Source organism: Lutzomyia longipalpis, chromosome 1 (genome assembly GCF_024334085.1).
Source record: "Lutzomyia longipalpis isolate SR_M1_2022 chromosome 1, ASM2433408v1".
Classification (NCBI taxonomy): Eukaryota; Metazoa; Arthropoda; class Insecta; order Diptera; family Psychodidae; genus Lutzomyia; species Lutzomyia longipalpis.
The window spans coordinates 22,810,141-22,827,068 of NC_074707.1; the positions used below are offsets into that span (position 1 = coordinate 22,810,141).

Consider the following 16,928-nt stretch of genomic DNA (forward strand, 5'->3'; position numbering starts at 1 on the left):
ACATTAGGAACTTTAAGAAATTCCCGCCAGGTGCGTGGCGTGCGTTGGGCAGGCAGTGTCATCGTTTCGAGTATTTTTTACACATTTGTTGTACATTTTCTGCATTTTTCGTTTAAGTGTTTGATAAATTTGTAGAATAGCCCACGATGGAGCCGTACGATGTCATCGTCAACCAGCCCGTTGTGATAGACAATGTGAGTTATGCAGAAATCCCAGATTTTTTGAGAAGAATTCTATGACATCACCCTGTCAAACATTTTTTGGTCACACCTCGCGAAGATTTTCTCCTCAAACATTTTTCACTCAATTTCCCGATGAAAGTACACTTTTCCACCCACTAATGATGGTGCCTCTTGCAGGGATCGGGAATGATAAAGGCCGGCTTCGCGGGGGAGCAAATACCAAAATGCATCTTTCCCAATTAGTAAGTCTTCCGGAAGGGTATGGTTTGGAAATCGTGGCAAACATAATTTACATGATTCTTTCACAGCATTGGACGACCAAAACACGTAAGGGTGATGGCCGGGGCATTGGAGGGTGATTTATTTGTGGGACCCAAGGCTGAAGAGCACAGAGGCTTACTAAGCATAAGATACCCAATGGAGCATGGAATTGTGACTGATTGGAATGATATGGAGAGGATCTGGACGTACATTTACAGCAAAGTAATTCTCACGCAATCACACAAATGGAATTATTGAGTAGATTAATATTTTGTTTTTCTTTAGGATCAATTGACAACATTCTCGGAAGAGCATCCAGTCCTTCTCACAGAAGCTCCTCTCAATCCTCGGCGAAATCGCGAGAAGGCAGCTGAGATTTTCTTCGAGACATTCAATGTTCCAGCGCTGTTTGTCTCCATGCAGGCAGTGCTTAGTTTGTAAATATATTTATTAATAAGTATGCAGTTACAGGAAGATTCTAAAATACATTGGCTTCATCTCCAGGTATGCAACGGGTCGTGTTACTGGAGTCGTGCTGGACGCAGGAGACGGTGTAACGCATGCTGTACCCATCTATGAGGGTTTTGCAATGCCTCATAGCATCATGAGGGTGGATATTGCTGGAAGGGATGTCACCCGACACTTGCGAGCATTGATAAGGAAGGAAGGCTTTAATTTCCGCACAACAGCTGAATTTGAAATTGTAAAAGCCATCAAGGAGAAAGCATGCTATTTGGCCACAAATCCTCAAAAAGAGGAGAGTATTGAGACGGATAAAATACTCTATACCCTTCCGGATGGAAATACCATCGATGTACGTAGAATATTTCGAAACAATTTCAAATATTATTCTTTAAACTATATTAATTTGCTTTTTAGATTGGACCTGCACGATTCCGTGCTCCTGAAGTTCTCTTTAGGCCCGACTTGCTGGGCGAGGAGTGCGAAGGCATTCACGAAGTGCTAATCTACTCAATTCAGAAATCTGATATGGATTTGAGGAAGATGCTGTACCAGAATATTGTCCTCTCGGGAGGATCAACCCTCTTCCGTGGTTTTGGTGATAGATTACTCTCCGAAATTAAGAAACAATCCTCAAAAGACATGAAAATAAGGGTGAGTCACTATTTAATGAGAAAAAAACCCGTTCAAAATTTTATTGAAACTGCTTTTTTGTGTCAGATTGCGGCCCCACAGGAGCGCCTCTATGCTACATGGATGGGTGGCTCGATTCTAGCGTCCCTCGACACCTTTAAGAAAATGTGGATCTCTAAGAGGGAATACGACGAAGAGGGTCAGAGGGCAATACATCGCAAGACCTTTTAATTTTATCCCTCATTTGCAATAGTTATATTTAATTCTTTTTTTTTTCGTAAAATCTGCACAAAAACTTATTGTTTCCTCATCCGCTTATCATCGTGTGACAATTTGTCGCTGAAGAATCGCATAAAATTTTATCTAAACTAAAAAAATATATAAAATATAGTATCCTGGCAGCATTTTGAACACAATTTGAGAAACACTTATGTTCCGTGAACGAGAGAATAATAAAGTTCTTTCGGTGTTCCTTGCAGGAGGAAAAGAAAGGCCCATTCTCATTTTCATATAGGTAACAACTATAGGATAAATGGAAATTTAATGTGCTTTTTATATTAATATTATTTATAAATTGATCCAGTAATTTAAAATATATATATGAGATTCTTAAATATTTCTGGAAGTTTTCATTTTAATAAAACAAAAACAAAAAAAACGCGTTCATAAAAAATATGAAAATGATCTGCTGGAGAAATACAGTGGAATCGTCATAGGACAATTCCACCAAATTGAAGTTATCGGGTTGATTTTTTTGTTCAAGAATGAGAGTTTGTTTACTTTTCGACTTTAAGTGATTTTTCCGAAAGAAAAACGATGGAAAACTTTACAAATGCTCCCCCAGGACTCAAATCTCTCTTTGATGAATGCCGAAGAGTGTATCCTGATCAGAAGAATCCCCTGCAAGTTAGCACTATTCTGAAATACTGGTTGGGAGGAAATGACGTCCTTGACTACATCACTATGTATGACAATAAAGGGGATCCTGCAAGGAATATCCCACCTCACTGGCATTATGTATCCTTTGGGCTGTCTGGTTAGTACTTTTGACTTACCTCCTATGAAAACAAGAGACTGAATTCCAAATTTAACCACAGACCTGCACGGAGATGGAAGAGTCCATATTCCAGAACCATCAGCAGACTTGGAGTTTCGTTCAGGAATGGGATTCGAATTGACTTTTCGTCTCCTGAAGACTGACGACAAGAATCAGCGTCCACCAACTTGGCCTGCAAATCTCTTGCAAGATCTTGCCCGATATGTTTTTACGACTGGGAATCGTTTTTGCGTGGGAGACAACATTCCCTGGCCGAAAAAATCTCTGGACAATACGGATTCTAAAATTCTTCATATGCTCATTGCTGAAGATGCTCAGCTTAGAAGGAAAGAAACCCCCTTTGGCTGGGTGGATTTTTGTCAAATAGTCGGAGTGACTAGTGAGGAGCTCGAGCAAGCATCCCGATGGAATGGCAAGGGTGTCCTCAATCTTCTCAGTAATAATCCAATGTAAGAAATGAAATTTGCTTTATGAATTCAATGTGATGAAACTTACAAGTTCTTTTTTATTGTTTCTAGGACGGGAGGCGAATTTCTCGTAACGGATATGAAGAGATCCAAAAGTGTCTTTGAGCTCTTTCCCGAAACTCTCCGTGAGCTTGAGGATGATCTGGAAAAAGAAGGTTCAGATTTAGTTGGCGTGAATGCTGAATTTACCTTTAAAGAATTTCCAGCTGTAAGTTCTTCGAGGAATAAAAATGGGGATTGTGTTAGGTAAAAAAAAACATATATCCTTTTCAGATCTCCATCAAACAAGAAGTCAAAACGGATGATTATCCCGAAATGCCCGCCATGGATGTTAGCCGAGAATATATTTCAATGAAAGCTGAAGAATTCTCACCGTTTTCCTCTTCAATGAGTACCAGCAACTCCCTAAGCATGAGCGGACCAATTGATACGAAACCCCTAACAGGACACTCAGTTCCCCTGGGTGGAATTGAATTTACCCTAGCCCCCTATGCCACCAAATTCCTCGTGCTCGCCATAAAGGATCGCATTAGACACGGTCGCCACTTTACATTCAAGAGTCAGAGTCTCGCCGTGACATTTGTGGCGGAATCAGTGACGGGAGCAATGGTAAATCGTCGACATCCCTACGCCCTCATTGGCTACTGGATGCAGATTCTCATCCCCGATGACTTGGTACCACGTATGCTGAACGCCTTTGAGGGAATCACCGAAAAATTTAACAATCTCAGCCTCCCCATGGAATTTGAATTCCTCGACAAGGGTTTGAAAATCATCATTGACAATCCACGTATGACTGAATCGAAAATCTTCCTGCCATGAACCCCACCGACATGTGCCTCGAAATTCTTTCGTATTTTATACTTAATCGTATATTCTCCCTTGACTAAGCAACTTTTTTTTTATATCTTCCACAAATTCTCCACGAAGAATTTAATATACAGATTTTTTATACTTATAAAACCAGTGAGATTTCTTTGATGGTCTTCCTCTGGGGCAAACTTCTTCAGCATCTTATTACATTTTATCTGAAATTAATTCATCATTTAGCAACATCAATCACTTGCAGGAAAACGATGGCTGGGGGTTTTGGGTGGGTAGCAGAGAGACTCCGTGGGTGAGATAAGTACCACCGTTTTGTGTTTTTCTCTCTAATCGCGCACCACACCAAAAAACCCACCCCCGTGCGCTCGACGTCCAATATATTCAGCATTTATTAAGCGGCACATAAAAAGCATTCCATTCTCTCAAAGAGCACCACCACCACCACCCGAGAGGGATGAGCTCGTGAAGGCGTCGCTAAATTTGCCAAGGAGAGTATAAAGTTGGATGAAAAAGTTGAGGGCAATAGAGTGTGGGGTGTGGATGATGAGATCAACCCTTATGGACATTTTTGTCGTGTCAAGTAATGCCTCAACAATATCATTTAACATTGAATGGGGACAGAGGAAAATGACTGTGGAAAATTATCAGGGATTTTGTTGGGGAAATTTTACTAAAGCACATTGGCTAAAATGTCTTTTATCTTTTGCGCTGTTGGAAGATGTACATAGGTGGGGCTGGGGGAGGGTGGTGGAAATTTAGCTTTTCACTCTCTCAGAGATTGTGCTAAAATGTATATCCATGAAATGCACTGTAGAATAAAATGCGCGTGAAAATTCTCTTACAAAATTGCTTTGAAATTAGATGAGGAGCTGCCCGGAAAAGTCGCGTGTCTCTTCAAGGGTTAGTGAAAATCTCTGTTAAAGAAAATGGGGCGACAGAGCCGAATTCTCAGTGTCATTAGGTGGTCTTTAAAAGTAGAATTGTACAATTTTTCTAATAACTTTTAAATTATTTATTAAAGAGCATCGAGATTAAAAATATTTGACTTTTAAAAAGATTTAATAAAATCCCTTTTTGAGAAATATTTAAAATTAAATAATGAACAAAATTTAGAATTATTGCTATTTTTTTCAATATTAGTACATGTACCATTATTAACTAAAATCTTATGTAGCAGGAAGTAAATGAAGCGACAAATGAGCCTAATTGGCGTCTGAATCCTTCCCTGGGTATACAGAATTGAAATGTACTCTCGGAGCGTTCTCTGCATGTGCAGAAAAATACTATTACATAGTTTAGTTGGAAACATAAAGAGAGCACCGTCGGTCGTCCGCTCTTTTGATTCCGGGAGGGATTAATTGAAATACCAAGCATTCCACAGTCGCATCATCCCACCGAAATCCTTCCACCCACTTTAACTGCTGTTTTCATTCTCTCTCCCCCAATTCGAAGATATTTTCTATGTATACGCAAGGATAAAAGCTACATTTTCCGTTTAAAACCATGAAAAGAGCGAGGAACATACATTAAGAATCAAATCATTGAATATTTCGAGGCGAAACTTGGCTCTTTTACCCTCCTCATTACAACCAATAAATATTCTACATTTCCCAAAAAGTTATTTCTTCCGTTAAAAAAATAATTTTAAAACTTTTGTTACGATTAAATAACCAATCTGCAATACATACATAGTCTTAATTATAATTACACTATGCTAATGACAATTATTTCTAAATATATAGATTAAAGGATTACTTAATTGATTTGAATCTGATAAAAAACATTTCTGATAAAAAGCTGTTTTTTTTTTAAATCAAAAACCAATGTTGATTTCTAAGTCCGGTAACTACGAAATGTATGAAATATCTTAATATCCATTTTTAATTGATTTTTTTCGCTATGTTTAAGGAACTGCTGAATACCTATCTATCTATCCTTATTCACAGATAAGAATTGCATTTGAAATCCAATTTTGAGTGGCTCCAAAATGAAGACTTTCCATCCTTTCCATAATAGAATTTCAAAAATTCCCAATTTTCTCATTCTAAATCACACGTCGGCTTACCACAATACTTTCCATAATATTTACATTTTACAAGTTAGAAAAGTTCTATAGCAAAGCAGCAAAATGTATTTTTTAATAATAAAAAGAAAAGAGCACGGATTGAGGAAGCCTGTTCTGCACCTCACTTTATCTGTCGTAAACGTTAAGTGACGCGGAACATTTTGTTGTGTACAAAAATTATCTAATAAGAGGGGTTACCCTATTTCTGTATAGGAAAAAAAAATAATAATTGTCCTTTTACTTGACAAGAGCATCACTTCAACCCCTAATCTTGTCTTACAGAATGAATGCGGGTGTATTTTGTCCTACCAAGCACGGTATTATTTTATTTTTTTTTTATAATTTCAGTATCATGTTAGGTAGCTATTTGAAATAATCAAAATTTGATTAATCCACATATGCAGACAGAAAATAAGGATTTTTTCAAAAATCTATCTAAAATCTTTAATAAGATTTCTTTAGAAGATTTACTTTTAAAAGAAATATTTCACATACATAAATCGTAGACAAAGTTACTAAAATCGGATTTCGTTTTACATTATTTAGTAAATGGGTAGGTACCTAATTTACGGAATAAAAAATATCGATGAACTTGTGGTATGAAGTCATATGTAAGCCTGGGGAATCACCCACTCTGTAACTTCCTATGTGCCAAGGCGAAATAGAATAGAATTGCAAACCTAAAATTTAGACTAACCCAAATAAAAGCATATAATTTGCAACTTAACACTAAATTTTGATCTTTGGAAGAACTAAGTATTTATCCAAAAACTATAAGTAGAACAATCGACACAAATTAGAATTATACCTATGTAGTAGTGCTATCTTTCAATTTTTTTTAATTTTCAGTAGAAATAATTTGCATTATATATTGGATTACCCTGATGTAATATCATTAGAGGAATTTAATTGATACTGAAACATTTCAACAAAAAAATGTTGTACATTCACCCTTGAGAGCTTGAGGGGGAAAATCAAAGTGATAAAATTAAAAAATCATGTCCTCTGTAGTTAGCACGTGTTCCACCCCATTCATTTTTGCAGCCCATAAAATAGGAAGGGTGAGCTCGAGAGGATACACTTGCTAAATCCATTTCACAGTTGAGAAAAAAAAGATGCTCATGATTAAATTGCGGGGTTGATGGGATGCATATTTGACTTTTTCCCTCTTCACCCATGGCACACAGAGAGAATTTTCATTGTCGGGGCAATTTTATGAGAATCTCAATGGAGGGAGGTATAATATAATTTGGGATGGTTGAAAAATCAACAAAAGGTAGATTTGATAATTTAATGAGATAAATGACAAATTACCCCACACAACGAGCACGTGGCGGCAATTAATTTTCATCTAACCCACAGGAAAATTGCGTGTAGACATTTAAGACATCATTAGATCACTTTCCATTTCACCAGAGGAGGCCTCTTTTACAGGGTTTGGTGGGGGTTGTGTGGGATTAGCCCGAGACTGAAGGAGAAAGTGATGAGACCCCCTGTAAGGAATTTTGATCATGCTAGTAATTCACCAAATCTTCTTACCTGTCATCATTCTATATAATATATCTATATATGTACACATGTATGTAAAACACTTTCTCTCAAACAATTTACCCTCAACCTCCTGCCACACATTATACCAACATAATCTCAACTCTAGAATTTGAAGGGGGCTCCAAGAGACAACACACAAGACATTCAAGCATCTCCTCAACAAACACTCGACTCAAGCACAACACCCACTAATAATATTTTCCATATAATGCCACAAGTTGATATAATTTGTTGAGGGGTGGTCGATATTTATGCTTTTCGATTGGTCACACTCAATATTTCATCAATACTCACCCTATTATTTATATTGTATTCACGAAACCAATAGAATCCAAGTTAAACGCTTCACAATAAAGAGCTTCTCTGCTCTTTTTTTTTTTAATTTCATCCTGTCTGTCCAACTAGACGGCTAAATGAAGCTTAGGAAGGACTTAATGAGATTTTGCAAAACGTAACAGATTTAATTAGGGCTCTGAGCGTTAATTAAATTGATGGACTTTTGACTTTAATGATGAACATGGCAGAACAAACAAACCAAGGGATTCTCCACATATCCGTTGCATAACCAAAATCCGATTAAAATGGTCTTTCATTGGCTCACAGTTCTGTATATATACATATAGTATTCTCATTATAGGTAGCTATTTCCATGGTCATTGCATACATTTTTGAATATCTGGTAATTAAAAGAGTATCTATTTAATCTCTCAGTCGACAAACAAATGTTTTATCCATTGTTAATTCCACCTTTGGCTTCATCTAAAATAAAACCAAAATACTTTTCAGAGAGAAAATTTTAGAATACATACGGGTGTACTTGAGAAATTATCAAAACTTCACCATTGCTGATTACGGACATAAGAGATAATTTTGGGCCACTTCCGTCCATACCAGTAGTGCTTTGTTCAAAATGTTTATTAATTTCGTTACCCCGAAATTCTGTTTTTGATACAAATTAAATTGCAAAAAGGGGTTGCAAACATCCAGTTCCACCCAGCAAATTATATTTGAAATATTAATTAAAATGAATTGCAGCACGATTTATACTGGCGATATATCTGTCTGTTTAAAATTCACGTAATTTAATTATCGTTCCACTTGGCCAACAGTGAATATAAGTACAATTCTATGTTGCATTTTGCAATCACAACCCCAAAATTAATTTTACCAACTCCAATATTGCCCCATACACTAATATGGACCCATTTTCCAGTGAACTCTTCTACAATGCGTTAAGTTTGTGTTATGACTATCAATAAAAACTTCATAATTTTCCTGCACACAAATTTTTCCTCCGTGGGTGGCTTTTGTGTGGAAATTTTCGGTCTATTGGGCCCATTCTCCTGTGAAGCTTTAGGGGGATGTAGATGAAAGCACAAGTGAAGATAAAGTTTACTGTGCGGAGCTTTTGCAAGCCTGTGGGTGTGGAAAGCGCGCCCCTTTTTCAGGAAATTTGTGGGGAGGTAAAACACAAAGAATTCTATGAGCTCCCTTTCGCATGGCGGGGAGATAATGAAATAATTTCTAGCAAGAATTTTCACCAGGGTCGAAATATCCATTATTATGTGAGTTGAACCAAAAAAGATATTACTCTGTCATGAAAAACAAAAAAAAACATTGATTTTCTTTTTACTTTAAGTGAAATAATACGGTTAAAGATTTTTGATTGAAGCAATTAAAAATTGGTTTCTTGAGTCAAATTCTAGTTTTGTTAGTTAATTTTCTACTTTTCATAGCCTATGCCTGATAAAGTGGGTAAGATAGGTAAGGGATTACGAATTAGTTATATATCTCATTCAAAGTGTAGTCTTGAAAATTCTTTAAGATTTTTCTTAATTTTTTATCATTAAAAGTTACGATCATTCTATAGCAGAAATTTCATTTAATCTAATTATAAAACAAACCCGAAAAAGATTTTTTTGATGTTAGTACGACCCTGGTAAAACACAACTTTAATGAAAAGCCTTTCGCGATGTTTAATCAAAATGGAAAATTTAATTTTCCAATAGACGCATAAAAGATTATCGTGTTGTGATAGAGAATTTACCGTCATAAAGATATGCTTTTGTCAATAATGAATTTATTGTATGAAATATTGCTCATAATGACAAAGGATGGCTCACATACATGCGAATAAAATTTGTCCCTTTCTCGGTTACACACTATTGAGATAATTTATCACAATAATGAGCAACTTAGTCTTTGGTTTTTTTAATAAGAATTTTCAAAGGCATTCTTGACAAGTAATTCGTGAGTCATGAGACGAACATAATAATAGCCCATGTTATTGGAATTAGATATAATTTTCCGGAAAATTGCTACGGGTTTTTTTTTTATTAAACCACCCCCTCATTGAGTGTATTTGTGGTAAAAGCAAAACTTTTATCCTTCGACCCAGCCGCAGGGAGGACGCATGCGTTCATGCTGTTGCAGAGGGAGAAAATCCACCAAAGAGGAAAGGATGGAAAAATTCTGGGAAATGTAGGCGTGTTCAGAGCAATTTTGAATTGTTTATTCTTCACTCGCGTTCCATAACGCGTCCATCAAGCCACGGAAAAACGCGGGGGAGGGGGGAAACATCTCAATCCGCCATCATCATTTATGATGTGGTTTCTCATTCCATCATCAGCATTTTCCCTCAACATAGAGACACACAACTCTCAACGAGGATTTGGCGCTTTTGGTGTGGGCAGGAAGAATTTCAGCAGCAGAGACTTCAAAAGGAGAAGCAAAACGCAAGATGCTGTACATATTGCGAATGGAGAATAAAGTTAGCAATAGCAAAAGGGAAATACCTTTCTTTTCTGCTTCCATTTCATTACACTATATTGCATTTTTCTGTCGCGCGATGATTGAAAAGATTCCTTCCGTTGTGATGTCTAAATTTGTAAGAATTTTAAAATTACAAAATCTCCACCAAACAAATGCTCCAAATTTAGCTGTTTTTTTTTTCATTTGCCTTGCTCCATCTATCCTATATCGCACACCAATTCACCATGATATTGCCAATACTTTTGATTACTCAACTATAAACAAAAATTTTAATATTATATCCCGAAAAATCTTTCATCAAAAATTGTTATATAGTAAAGCGCTGCCATATTGAATAGAAATTTCCAATTTTTCACCTCAGTGCATTTTCCTCATTGTGCTGTTGCAAAATTTGATTTACACAAAAAAGCAGACTGAAGAGCCACAAAATGAATTTTTAATATAGGACCCACCCATCAAACAAAAAAAAAACCACCCACATCCCCAACTCAATATTCCAGCAGCATATGCAGAGTACGAAGACTTTCAAACAAATCAAAAAACTTTTTGTTCTGCATCTCGCATGGAGGCATCCAGGGGTGTGGTATAAGCAGCCCCCGAGAAAAGTTTTTGAGGTGGTATTTTTAATTTTCCATCATAAATATTCCGCGCTGCCGCGAAAAAGGCAACAAGAGTGTATGTATACACATACATATATACAACAAACGAAAATATTCATAGAAAGACCAACACTGATTTTTCATTATGGAAATATTTATGAAAATTCTTTAAGTACACACCAACCACCCCCGCAGACTCAATTTATATCTCAATGGAATTTTAATTCCACCAATAAATATTCTTCTTTGTTAAAATGAAATGTAATATGTTGTGCATATTATTTTTTAATGTCGGAAAGTTTTGTTATTTTAACCCTTTGCTATTGGGTAGTTTATTGGAAAAAAACTAAATAATACCTACAGATTTTGGTGAAATAAACTGTTTTTTTTTTCTTATGAAAGGATTTTAATTAATATTAAAGACATAAGATGTTGGCATGTGACAGAAAAAACTGAAAAATTGATCTTCTCTTCACGATATTCATTCAATTAATTCCTTAGATCCAACTTATTTGTGAAAATGTATTTTTTTTAATGTCTTTTGCAGATTTTGCAACTTACAACATCTACCCAATTAGTCTTTAAATGCCTTAAACCTATAAATTATTTAACAGAACGATTTAAGTTTCCAAAGAAGATCTAACTAATGGAAATTATTTTGCATTATAATTTCACGTGAATATTTTTCATTGCATAAAAAGGGTTACATTTCATAAAAGTTCTTCTTTAATGTAATAAAATGTCCTTGCTCTAGTTTACTACAAAACTACTAAATTTGTTATTTGATATAGTAGAACGCAAAAACGTAAACGTACATATCATAGCAATTTTTACCTAAAACACTAATAATTCAGCAAATTCACAAAAGAACAACAGTGGGAGCTAATTGAAAGAAAAAGCATAAATTATTGGCGCTTATTTTGGTCGACCATAATTAAATTGAATTCATTCACCACCCATAAAATCAGTTTGGGGTTTTCCTAGTTTCCCTTCTATGCACCATCATCCTACCATTTCTCCTCTCTATATCCTTTGTATTCATAGTAAATATAGCGGAAGCACACAGAGCTTCTATGTTATTACCTCATCTCTCTCTCCATGGCCCTTTATTGAGATTGGGGTGGAAAAGAGGCGGAGTTTCGTGTTTATATCACTTCACCGGAGGAGAGCTGGAGTGGGAATGTAATAATCAACATTGTATTTTTTTTCTAAATTAGACTCTAAAAACTCAATGATAAAAATTTTTCAAGATTTTTTTCAAAATACAAATTGTGTTGGAATTAATAGAAACTTGAATAAAAATAAATAAATAAATTAATATTTGTGTAAAGAATGGCGGGGAAATGGCCAATGTGGCAACTGCGCACTCTCACACAGCATCCCACCATGCTGATTGAGAATCTCAATGATGGGGCAGCACACGTCCATATTAAATCAAGACCTTCTTCACTCCCCATTTTATAATGAGGGTGGTATATTAGCGTAATAATGATTGAGAACACCACGTATTCCATCACCAACTTCCGTCGCAACAGCACTGTTTCTTGATCAACCGACCCTCGTTGGGATTTTACCATATACGACCTGCAGGAGGGAAATTCATCATTCTTCTTGTGAAGCTGGTCAGGAACGGACGAGACAGTGCTCCCTCCGCAAAGTATTATACCTAAATATTTAATGTGACTGAAAGTTGTTTTTCTGTAAAGTGTATCGTCTATAAACTAAATGACTCAAAGTTAATAAGATCTTTTTTTTAATGTGAAATTGTTCCAAAAAAATAAATATAATTTTTACCTAATCCGACAAGTGGATATTCACGAGCCATGAAATTTTGAGAGGTACGCCAAAGGGGTTTTCTTAGACAAAAAAAAACTATAGGAGCCCCCACATAATATAATTGATGTAAATTATTACAATTTCTCCTACTCTTTGTCACATTATTCATGATTATCAAGTGAAGAAAATTATCTTCATTTCATAGATAGTTGCATCAGTAAATTGTGCTACGAAGGTGTTGAGTTTATTTCAAATTTTTTAACCAGAAACCATTGTTTCTTAAAAAAATTTTGTACAACCATACGACACATTACGAAAAATATTCATCAAGAAGGACACGAGAAATAATAGTTTGTGTGTTAGAAAGAAATTAGTGAATAGTAGGTAATATCTGTGAAATGTGCGGGGGTTAAAAAAAGAGGAATACACTTTGATGTGCATCTTCAGGAAGGCGGAACGGCGGAGGAAAATTTTAGTTGATTTTTTTTTTTCGTTTATGCTGCTAAACAGTTCTTCACCTCGAAATAGAGAGACACATACTGTATATAATAGGCAAATTGAAGAGACGCACAAAAGGAAGTTTAACAAAAAAAATTATATATGCACGGTATATTAAAATACCACCACCATTCGCACAAACAATAGTTTCAAATGCGGGTAAATTAATATGTGTTTACCTAATATCTCAGTTTTATTGTAATTACAGTTTAGTTTTGTCGCTGCACTTGTATCGTGTGTCAAAGAGTCGAAAAAAGTGAGGCAAAAGAACTAAAAGTGCGGTCTGAAATATCCGGCAAACGAACTCTGAGAGATCGAGTAGAAACTGGAGAAACTGTGTCCAAAGAAATTCGAGAAAGGGTCATCATATCTCCTTCTATGACTCTCCTATGAAGAATTTGAGTGAATTGAATGTTATATACATTTCAGTGCTGTTTGTCCTCTTTAAATTATACCTCTATTCAATATACTAAAGTGATTTAGTGCTAAACGGAAAGTTTTTAGCAAAGAGATCTGTGAAAAGTAATTCTAAACCAAACGACATTTTTTTTCAGTATTTTATCCTCATATACACAATTTTATAGTGGTTGAACATTCATTGAACTAATACCGGATCTCCCTCTTGTTCCAGAACCCACAGAAAATACAAGCAGACGTGGAAAAAAATCATTAATGAAATTTATCCGAGAGATAAGCAAAGTGTTGGTGAATTGCAAGTGAAGAAGTGCATACAGAAAAAAAATGATCCATCCTTCTACAAAGTATCCATCAAATCCACTGTCACACTTTCTCACTGGAGTCTCCACTCCTGGCACTATCCCAAATCATCATCATCCACCAACACAGTCATTCAGTGACATAGAAAATGGGCACAACACCCCCTTGGAGGTTGTGAATGGAAACATCGGGAAATCCTTTACAATTGCCGCAATTTTGGGTCTCAAGAAGAATGCAGCGGCTGCTGCTGCAGCTGCTGCAGATAACAACAATCGCACTTTCGAGGATGTTATGAACTTATCACTCAATCACAACATCACCACCGATAGCAACAAAAGTGTAAATCACTTTGCGGAAAGCCAACGGCTTCTTAGCCTCAGTGGAGGAAATTTGACGAGACTCCCGGGGATTTCAGCCCTTTCCCCGCACTATACCCACCACCAACCATCCGCTCTTCAGAGTCTCCAGCAACTCCATCAACAACATTCCTCGTCAACAGCAAATCATCTTAGTTTTCCACAAAGGGAACGAAACAGGAGTGGTAAGATTTTTTTAAGGAAATTTTTAAATTCTTTTGCTATTTTGTTTTATATTTTGCGTTAATTTTTTTTTAAGTATTATAAACACTGTAAAAACTCATGCTTACATATTAACTAATTAACAAAGTTTTATGTAGTTTCAAAATAGATTTTTGTCAAGTGTTCTAAAATTGATTATTTTCACAAACGGTTTTGGGGCTAAATCAATGTAAAAGTAAAAGATGCGAGAAATAGAAAAATAAGAGTTTTTAATCATTTATTTTAGATCCAATGGGCTATAATATTTTAACTGCCACAAACAATCTCTTTTTATTCAATAATTAAAGGTATTGTTCTTAAAATAAACTTTGTAATTTTTTTCTGTTCGATTGAAGTTTAGGCTAAATGGTTTTCTTATCTCATAATGTTGAATGTTTTAGGATCCTTGAACATCTATTTATGAATGAATTAAACTCATTAATACAAAATTATGTCTTTTCGGATTCTATCTTTCTTTATTGATCAACACAATGGTTTCAAGTAAGGTGAGACGTAAGACGAATTGTTAAAGTTGTAGTATGAATATTATTTTGTATCAATGAAATATGGAAAAGGACGTGATAAAACTGAGAGGAATTTTAATATATTTTACTAATATAAGTTTCATCCAATGTCTTCTCAAGGTATATCTTATAATATCTTATTAATAATCGAAGAAAGGATTGAGCACAGTGAAATAATAGAAAAAAAATATTTTTACATATCCTATAGTGTAATTACTTTGTCATTTTTAAATTCTTATACTATCATTTATAATGCAGAAAGTCTTGCTATAATGAAATATATTTGACGTTAAATATGTATTGGACTATGCTAAAATAATATTGGCTGATTTTTTGTGTTATTTTTACGTATCATTTATTTTTAGATCACAGTGGGTCTAAGAAGTCTTCAATGAAGAGCAAAAGGGTACGAACAATATTTACTCCAGAGCAATTAGAAAGGTTGGAGGCGGAATTTGAGAGACAGCAATATATGGTGGGACCTGAGAGACTCTACCTTGCTCACACTCTTCAATTAACAGAAGCACAGGTAATACCAACAGAAGAGAGAGAGAGGAAATATATTCATTTAAATTACTTATTACCCGCATGTGTTTAATAGGTTAAAGTTTGGTTCCAAAACCGACGGATAAAATGGAGAAAGCATCATCTGGAACTTACTCAGCAGCGACTAGCTATTCTGCGACAGAGACAAATCACAGCATCTGGTGCTGTCGCCATCAGTAATACCCTACCGCCCACGGAAACCGACATGGGAGCCTGCAGTGATTCAATGGAGGCTACAAGTGGTCAAGAGGATAACTAAGATGTAAATCCTTATAGGCCACACACCAAAGTACAGGGAGTTTCATCACTTTAGCATTCCAATGTAAATAGAAAGAATTCTTGTAAATATTTCTAACTCACCATTAAAGATACAAAGATGTGGAATCAATTAGTCGCTATCGCTCTCATTCGCTTGTGCAGTGAGCTGAATCCTCAGCAATGCGTCTTCTGTAACATCAGCCATTCTGAGACGCTGCTTGTTTGTACAGCCAACATAGGGGCACCTGAAATCATCAATGAATCACAAAATATGAATAAAGAAGAAACTGCAGGATTCTTTTGTTCTACCTGACTTGGGAATTCAGTTTGATAATGTTACTCAAACTGTCCTTGTCGTAGACGTGCTTGCAAATATTGTTTCTGACTGGATTCACCATTGGTTTCTTCGTGAATGGATCAGTTTTCTGTATTGATTCGGTGACAGTCATACCTTCAGCCGAGGATGTTGCATCAGAGCCTGGAAATACCGGATGAGTATTACCCTTAAGTATTTTAAAACAATTTGCTGTGAAAAATAATTACCTTGTCGATTAATATCATTGATGAATTTATCAAAATTCTTGTATCGCTTTGATTCTTCCAAATTAACGTGAACGTCTTTCTTGCTTTCGCGAATGTATTCCTGGATAATTAGGGAAATTTTGTTAACCAATAAAAGATTTGAATTAAAGACAAAATCAAAACTCTTTCCGGGAGTATGAAAAATACCATAAATTTTGAATAACACTGTACCTCTTTGTAGCCGCTCGCAGTGGGATGTTTTCTAGCCTTATCAATAGCCCTGATACGTGCATCCTTCTGTATTTCAATTGTCGCAAGTCTCTTCATCAAATCCTTGTAGTTAATTATATTTTCCTTGGCTAAAATTTACGAAAAAGCAGGAAAAATTCATTATTTTCATATCGCAACATAACCCCAAAAATAGAAAATTCATTTTTCTTACTAATTTCATGATCCTTGCCGAGATTAATTACACAAATCTCCAAAGCGTGAAGTATCTTGTTGTTGATTGTATCAATTTTTGAGTTCTTTTCTGCCATGGTGCTTTTATTTTCCAGGAAAAAGGGTTTTATGAGAAACAACCGCGGAGCGGAAATTCACACAATCACAAATCAACCACTATACCAGCAAATGTCTCAACGTAACCCAATTGTCAA

The 16,928-nt window shown here is 35.6% G+C and overlaps 4 protein-coding genes across 8 annotated transcripts; 3 read left to right on the forward strand and 1 right to left on the reverse strand.

Moving 5' to 3' along the window:
* The first annotated feature begins 14 nt into the window (after positions 1-14).
* Positions 15-2,154, forward strand: LOC129797191 (actin-related protein 1). 2 transcript variants are annotated; one of them, XM_055839540.1, is made up of 7 exons: positions 15-194; positions 360-424; positions 491-665; positions 729-880; positions 948-1,257; positions 1,323-1,559; positions 1,626-2,154. In XM_055839540.1, exons 1-7 carry the CDS (start codon positions 147-149, stop codon positions 1,767-1,769), a joined length of 1,131 nt encoding a protein of 376 aa, XP_055695515.1. In that variant the 5' UTR covers positions 15-146; the 3' UTR covers positions 1,770-2,154. The 2 variants fall into 2 exon arrangements, with proteins under 2 accessions (XP_055695515.1, XP_055695514.1); XM_055839539.1 differs by having other exon boundaries at positions 28-194; positions 1,323-2,154.
* Positions 2,155-2,271: 117 nt separating this feature from the next.
* Positions 2,272-4,025, forward strand: LOC129797192 (suppressor of fused homolog). Its single transcript, XM_055839541.1, has 4 exons — positions 2,272-2,574; positions 2,636-3,044; positions 3,114-3,270; positions 3,336-4,025. The coding sequence occupies exons 1-4, from the start codon at positions 2,355-2,357 to the stop codon at positions 3,882-3,884; spliced, it is 1,335 nt and encodes a 444-aa protein (XP_055695516.1). The 5' UTR covers positions 2,272-2,354; the 3' UTR covers positions 3,885-4,025.
* Positions 3,046-16,900, reverse strand: LOC129797194 (E3 SUMO-protein ligase NSE2-like). 3 transcript variants are annotated; one of them, XM_055839545.1, is made up of 6 exons: positions 16,715-16,900; positions 16,504-16,631; positions 16,294-16,393; positions 16,060-16,228; positions 15,853-15,995; positions 3,046-3,204 (listed from the first exon to the last, which is right to left on the reverse strand). In XM_055839545.1, the coding sequence occupies exons 1-5, from the start codon at positions 16,809-16,811 to the stop codon at positions 15,881-15,883; spliced, it is 609 nt and encodes a 202-aa protein (XP_055695520.1). In that variant the 5' UTR covers positions 16,812-16,900; the 3' UTR covers positions 3,046-3,204; positions 15,853-15,880. The 3 variants fall into 3 exon arrangements, with proteins under 3 accessions (XP_055695520.1, XP_055695521.1, XP_055695519.1); XM_055839546.1 differs by lacking the exon at positions 3,046-3,204 and adding an exon at positions 14,438-15,725 and having other exon boundaries at positions 16,715-16,893; XM_055839544.1 differs by lacking the exon at positions 3,046-3,204 and adding an exon at positions 14,644-15,761 and having other exon boundaries at positions 16,715-16,893.
* On the forward strand, positions 12,155-15,880 carry LOC129797193 (homeobox protein Hox-B4). 2 transcript variants are annotated; one of them, XM_055839543.1, is made up of 4 exons: positions 12,155-12,712; positions 13,780-14,406; positions 15,312-15,475; positions 15,548-15,880. In XM_055839543.1, the coding sequence occupies exons 2-4, from the start codon at positions 13,890-13,892 to the stop codon at positions 15,749-15,751; spliced, it is 885 nt and encodes a 294-aa protein (XP_055695518.1). In that variant the 5' UTR covers positions 12,155-12,712; positions 13,780-13,889; the 3' UTR covers positions 15,752-15,880. The 2 variants fall into 2 exon arrangements, with proteins under 2 accessions (XP_055695518.1, XP_055695517.1); XM_055839542.1 differs by lacking the exon at positions 12,155-12,712 and adding an exon at positions 13,299-13,670.
* Positions 16,901-16,928: the final 28 nt, after the last annotated feature.

Excerpts from the sequence above, each read along its gene's own strand:
- LOC129797194 (XM_055839545.1), bottom strand. The coding sequence starts at position 16,811 with ATGGCAGAAAAGAACTCAAAAATTGATACAATCAACAACAAGATACTT. Across the intron at positions 16,229-16,293 it reads CAATGATATTAATCGACAAG|GCTCTGATGCAACATCCTCG; the intron begins GTAATTATTTTT and ends CGGTATTTCCAG. Across the intron at positions 15,996-16,059 it reads AAACTGAATTCCCAAGTCAG|GTGCCCCTATGTTGGCTGTA; the intron begins GTAGAACAAAAG and ends TGATGATTTCAG.
- LOC129797193 (XM_055839543.1), top strand. The coding sequence starts at position 13,890 with ATGATCCATCCTTCTACAAAGTATCCATCAAATCCACTGTCACACTTT. Across the intron at positions 14,407-15,311 it reads AAGGGAACGAAACAGGAGTG|ATCACAGTGGGTCTAAGAAG; the intron begins GTAAGATTTTTT and ends ATTTATTTTTAG. Across the intron at positions 15,476-15,547 it reads TTCAATTAACAGAAGCACAG|GTTAAAGTTTGGTTCCAAAA; the intron begins GTAATACCAACA and ends TGTGTTTAATAG.
- LOC129797192 (XM_055839541.1), top strand. The coding sequence starts at position 2,355 with ATGGAAAACTTTACAAATGCTCCCCCAGGACTCAAATCTCTCTTTGAT. Across the intron at positions 2,575-2,635 it reads TGTATCCTTTGGGCTGTCTG|ACCTGCACGGAGATGGAAGA; the intron begins GTTAGTACTTTT and ends ATTTAACCACAG. Across the intron at positions 3,045-3,113 it reads CTTCTCAGTAATAATCCAAT|GACGGGAGGCGAATTTCTCG; the intron begins GTAAGAAATGAA and ends TATTGTTTCTAG.
- LOC129797191 (XM_055839539.1), top strand. The coding sequence starts at position 147 with ATGGAGCCGTACGATGTCATCGTCAACCAGCCCGTTGTGATAGACAAT. Across the intron at positions 195-359 it reads AGCCCGTTGTGATAGACAAT|GGATCGGGAATGATAAAGGC; the intron begins GTGAGTTATGCA and ends TGCCTCTTGCAG. Across the intron at positions 666-728 it reads GGACGTACATTTACAGCAAA|GATCAATTGACAACATTCTC; the intron begins GTAATTCTCACG and ends GTTTTTCTTTAG.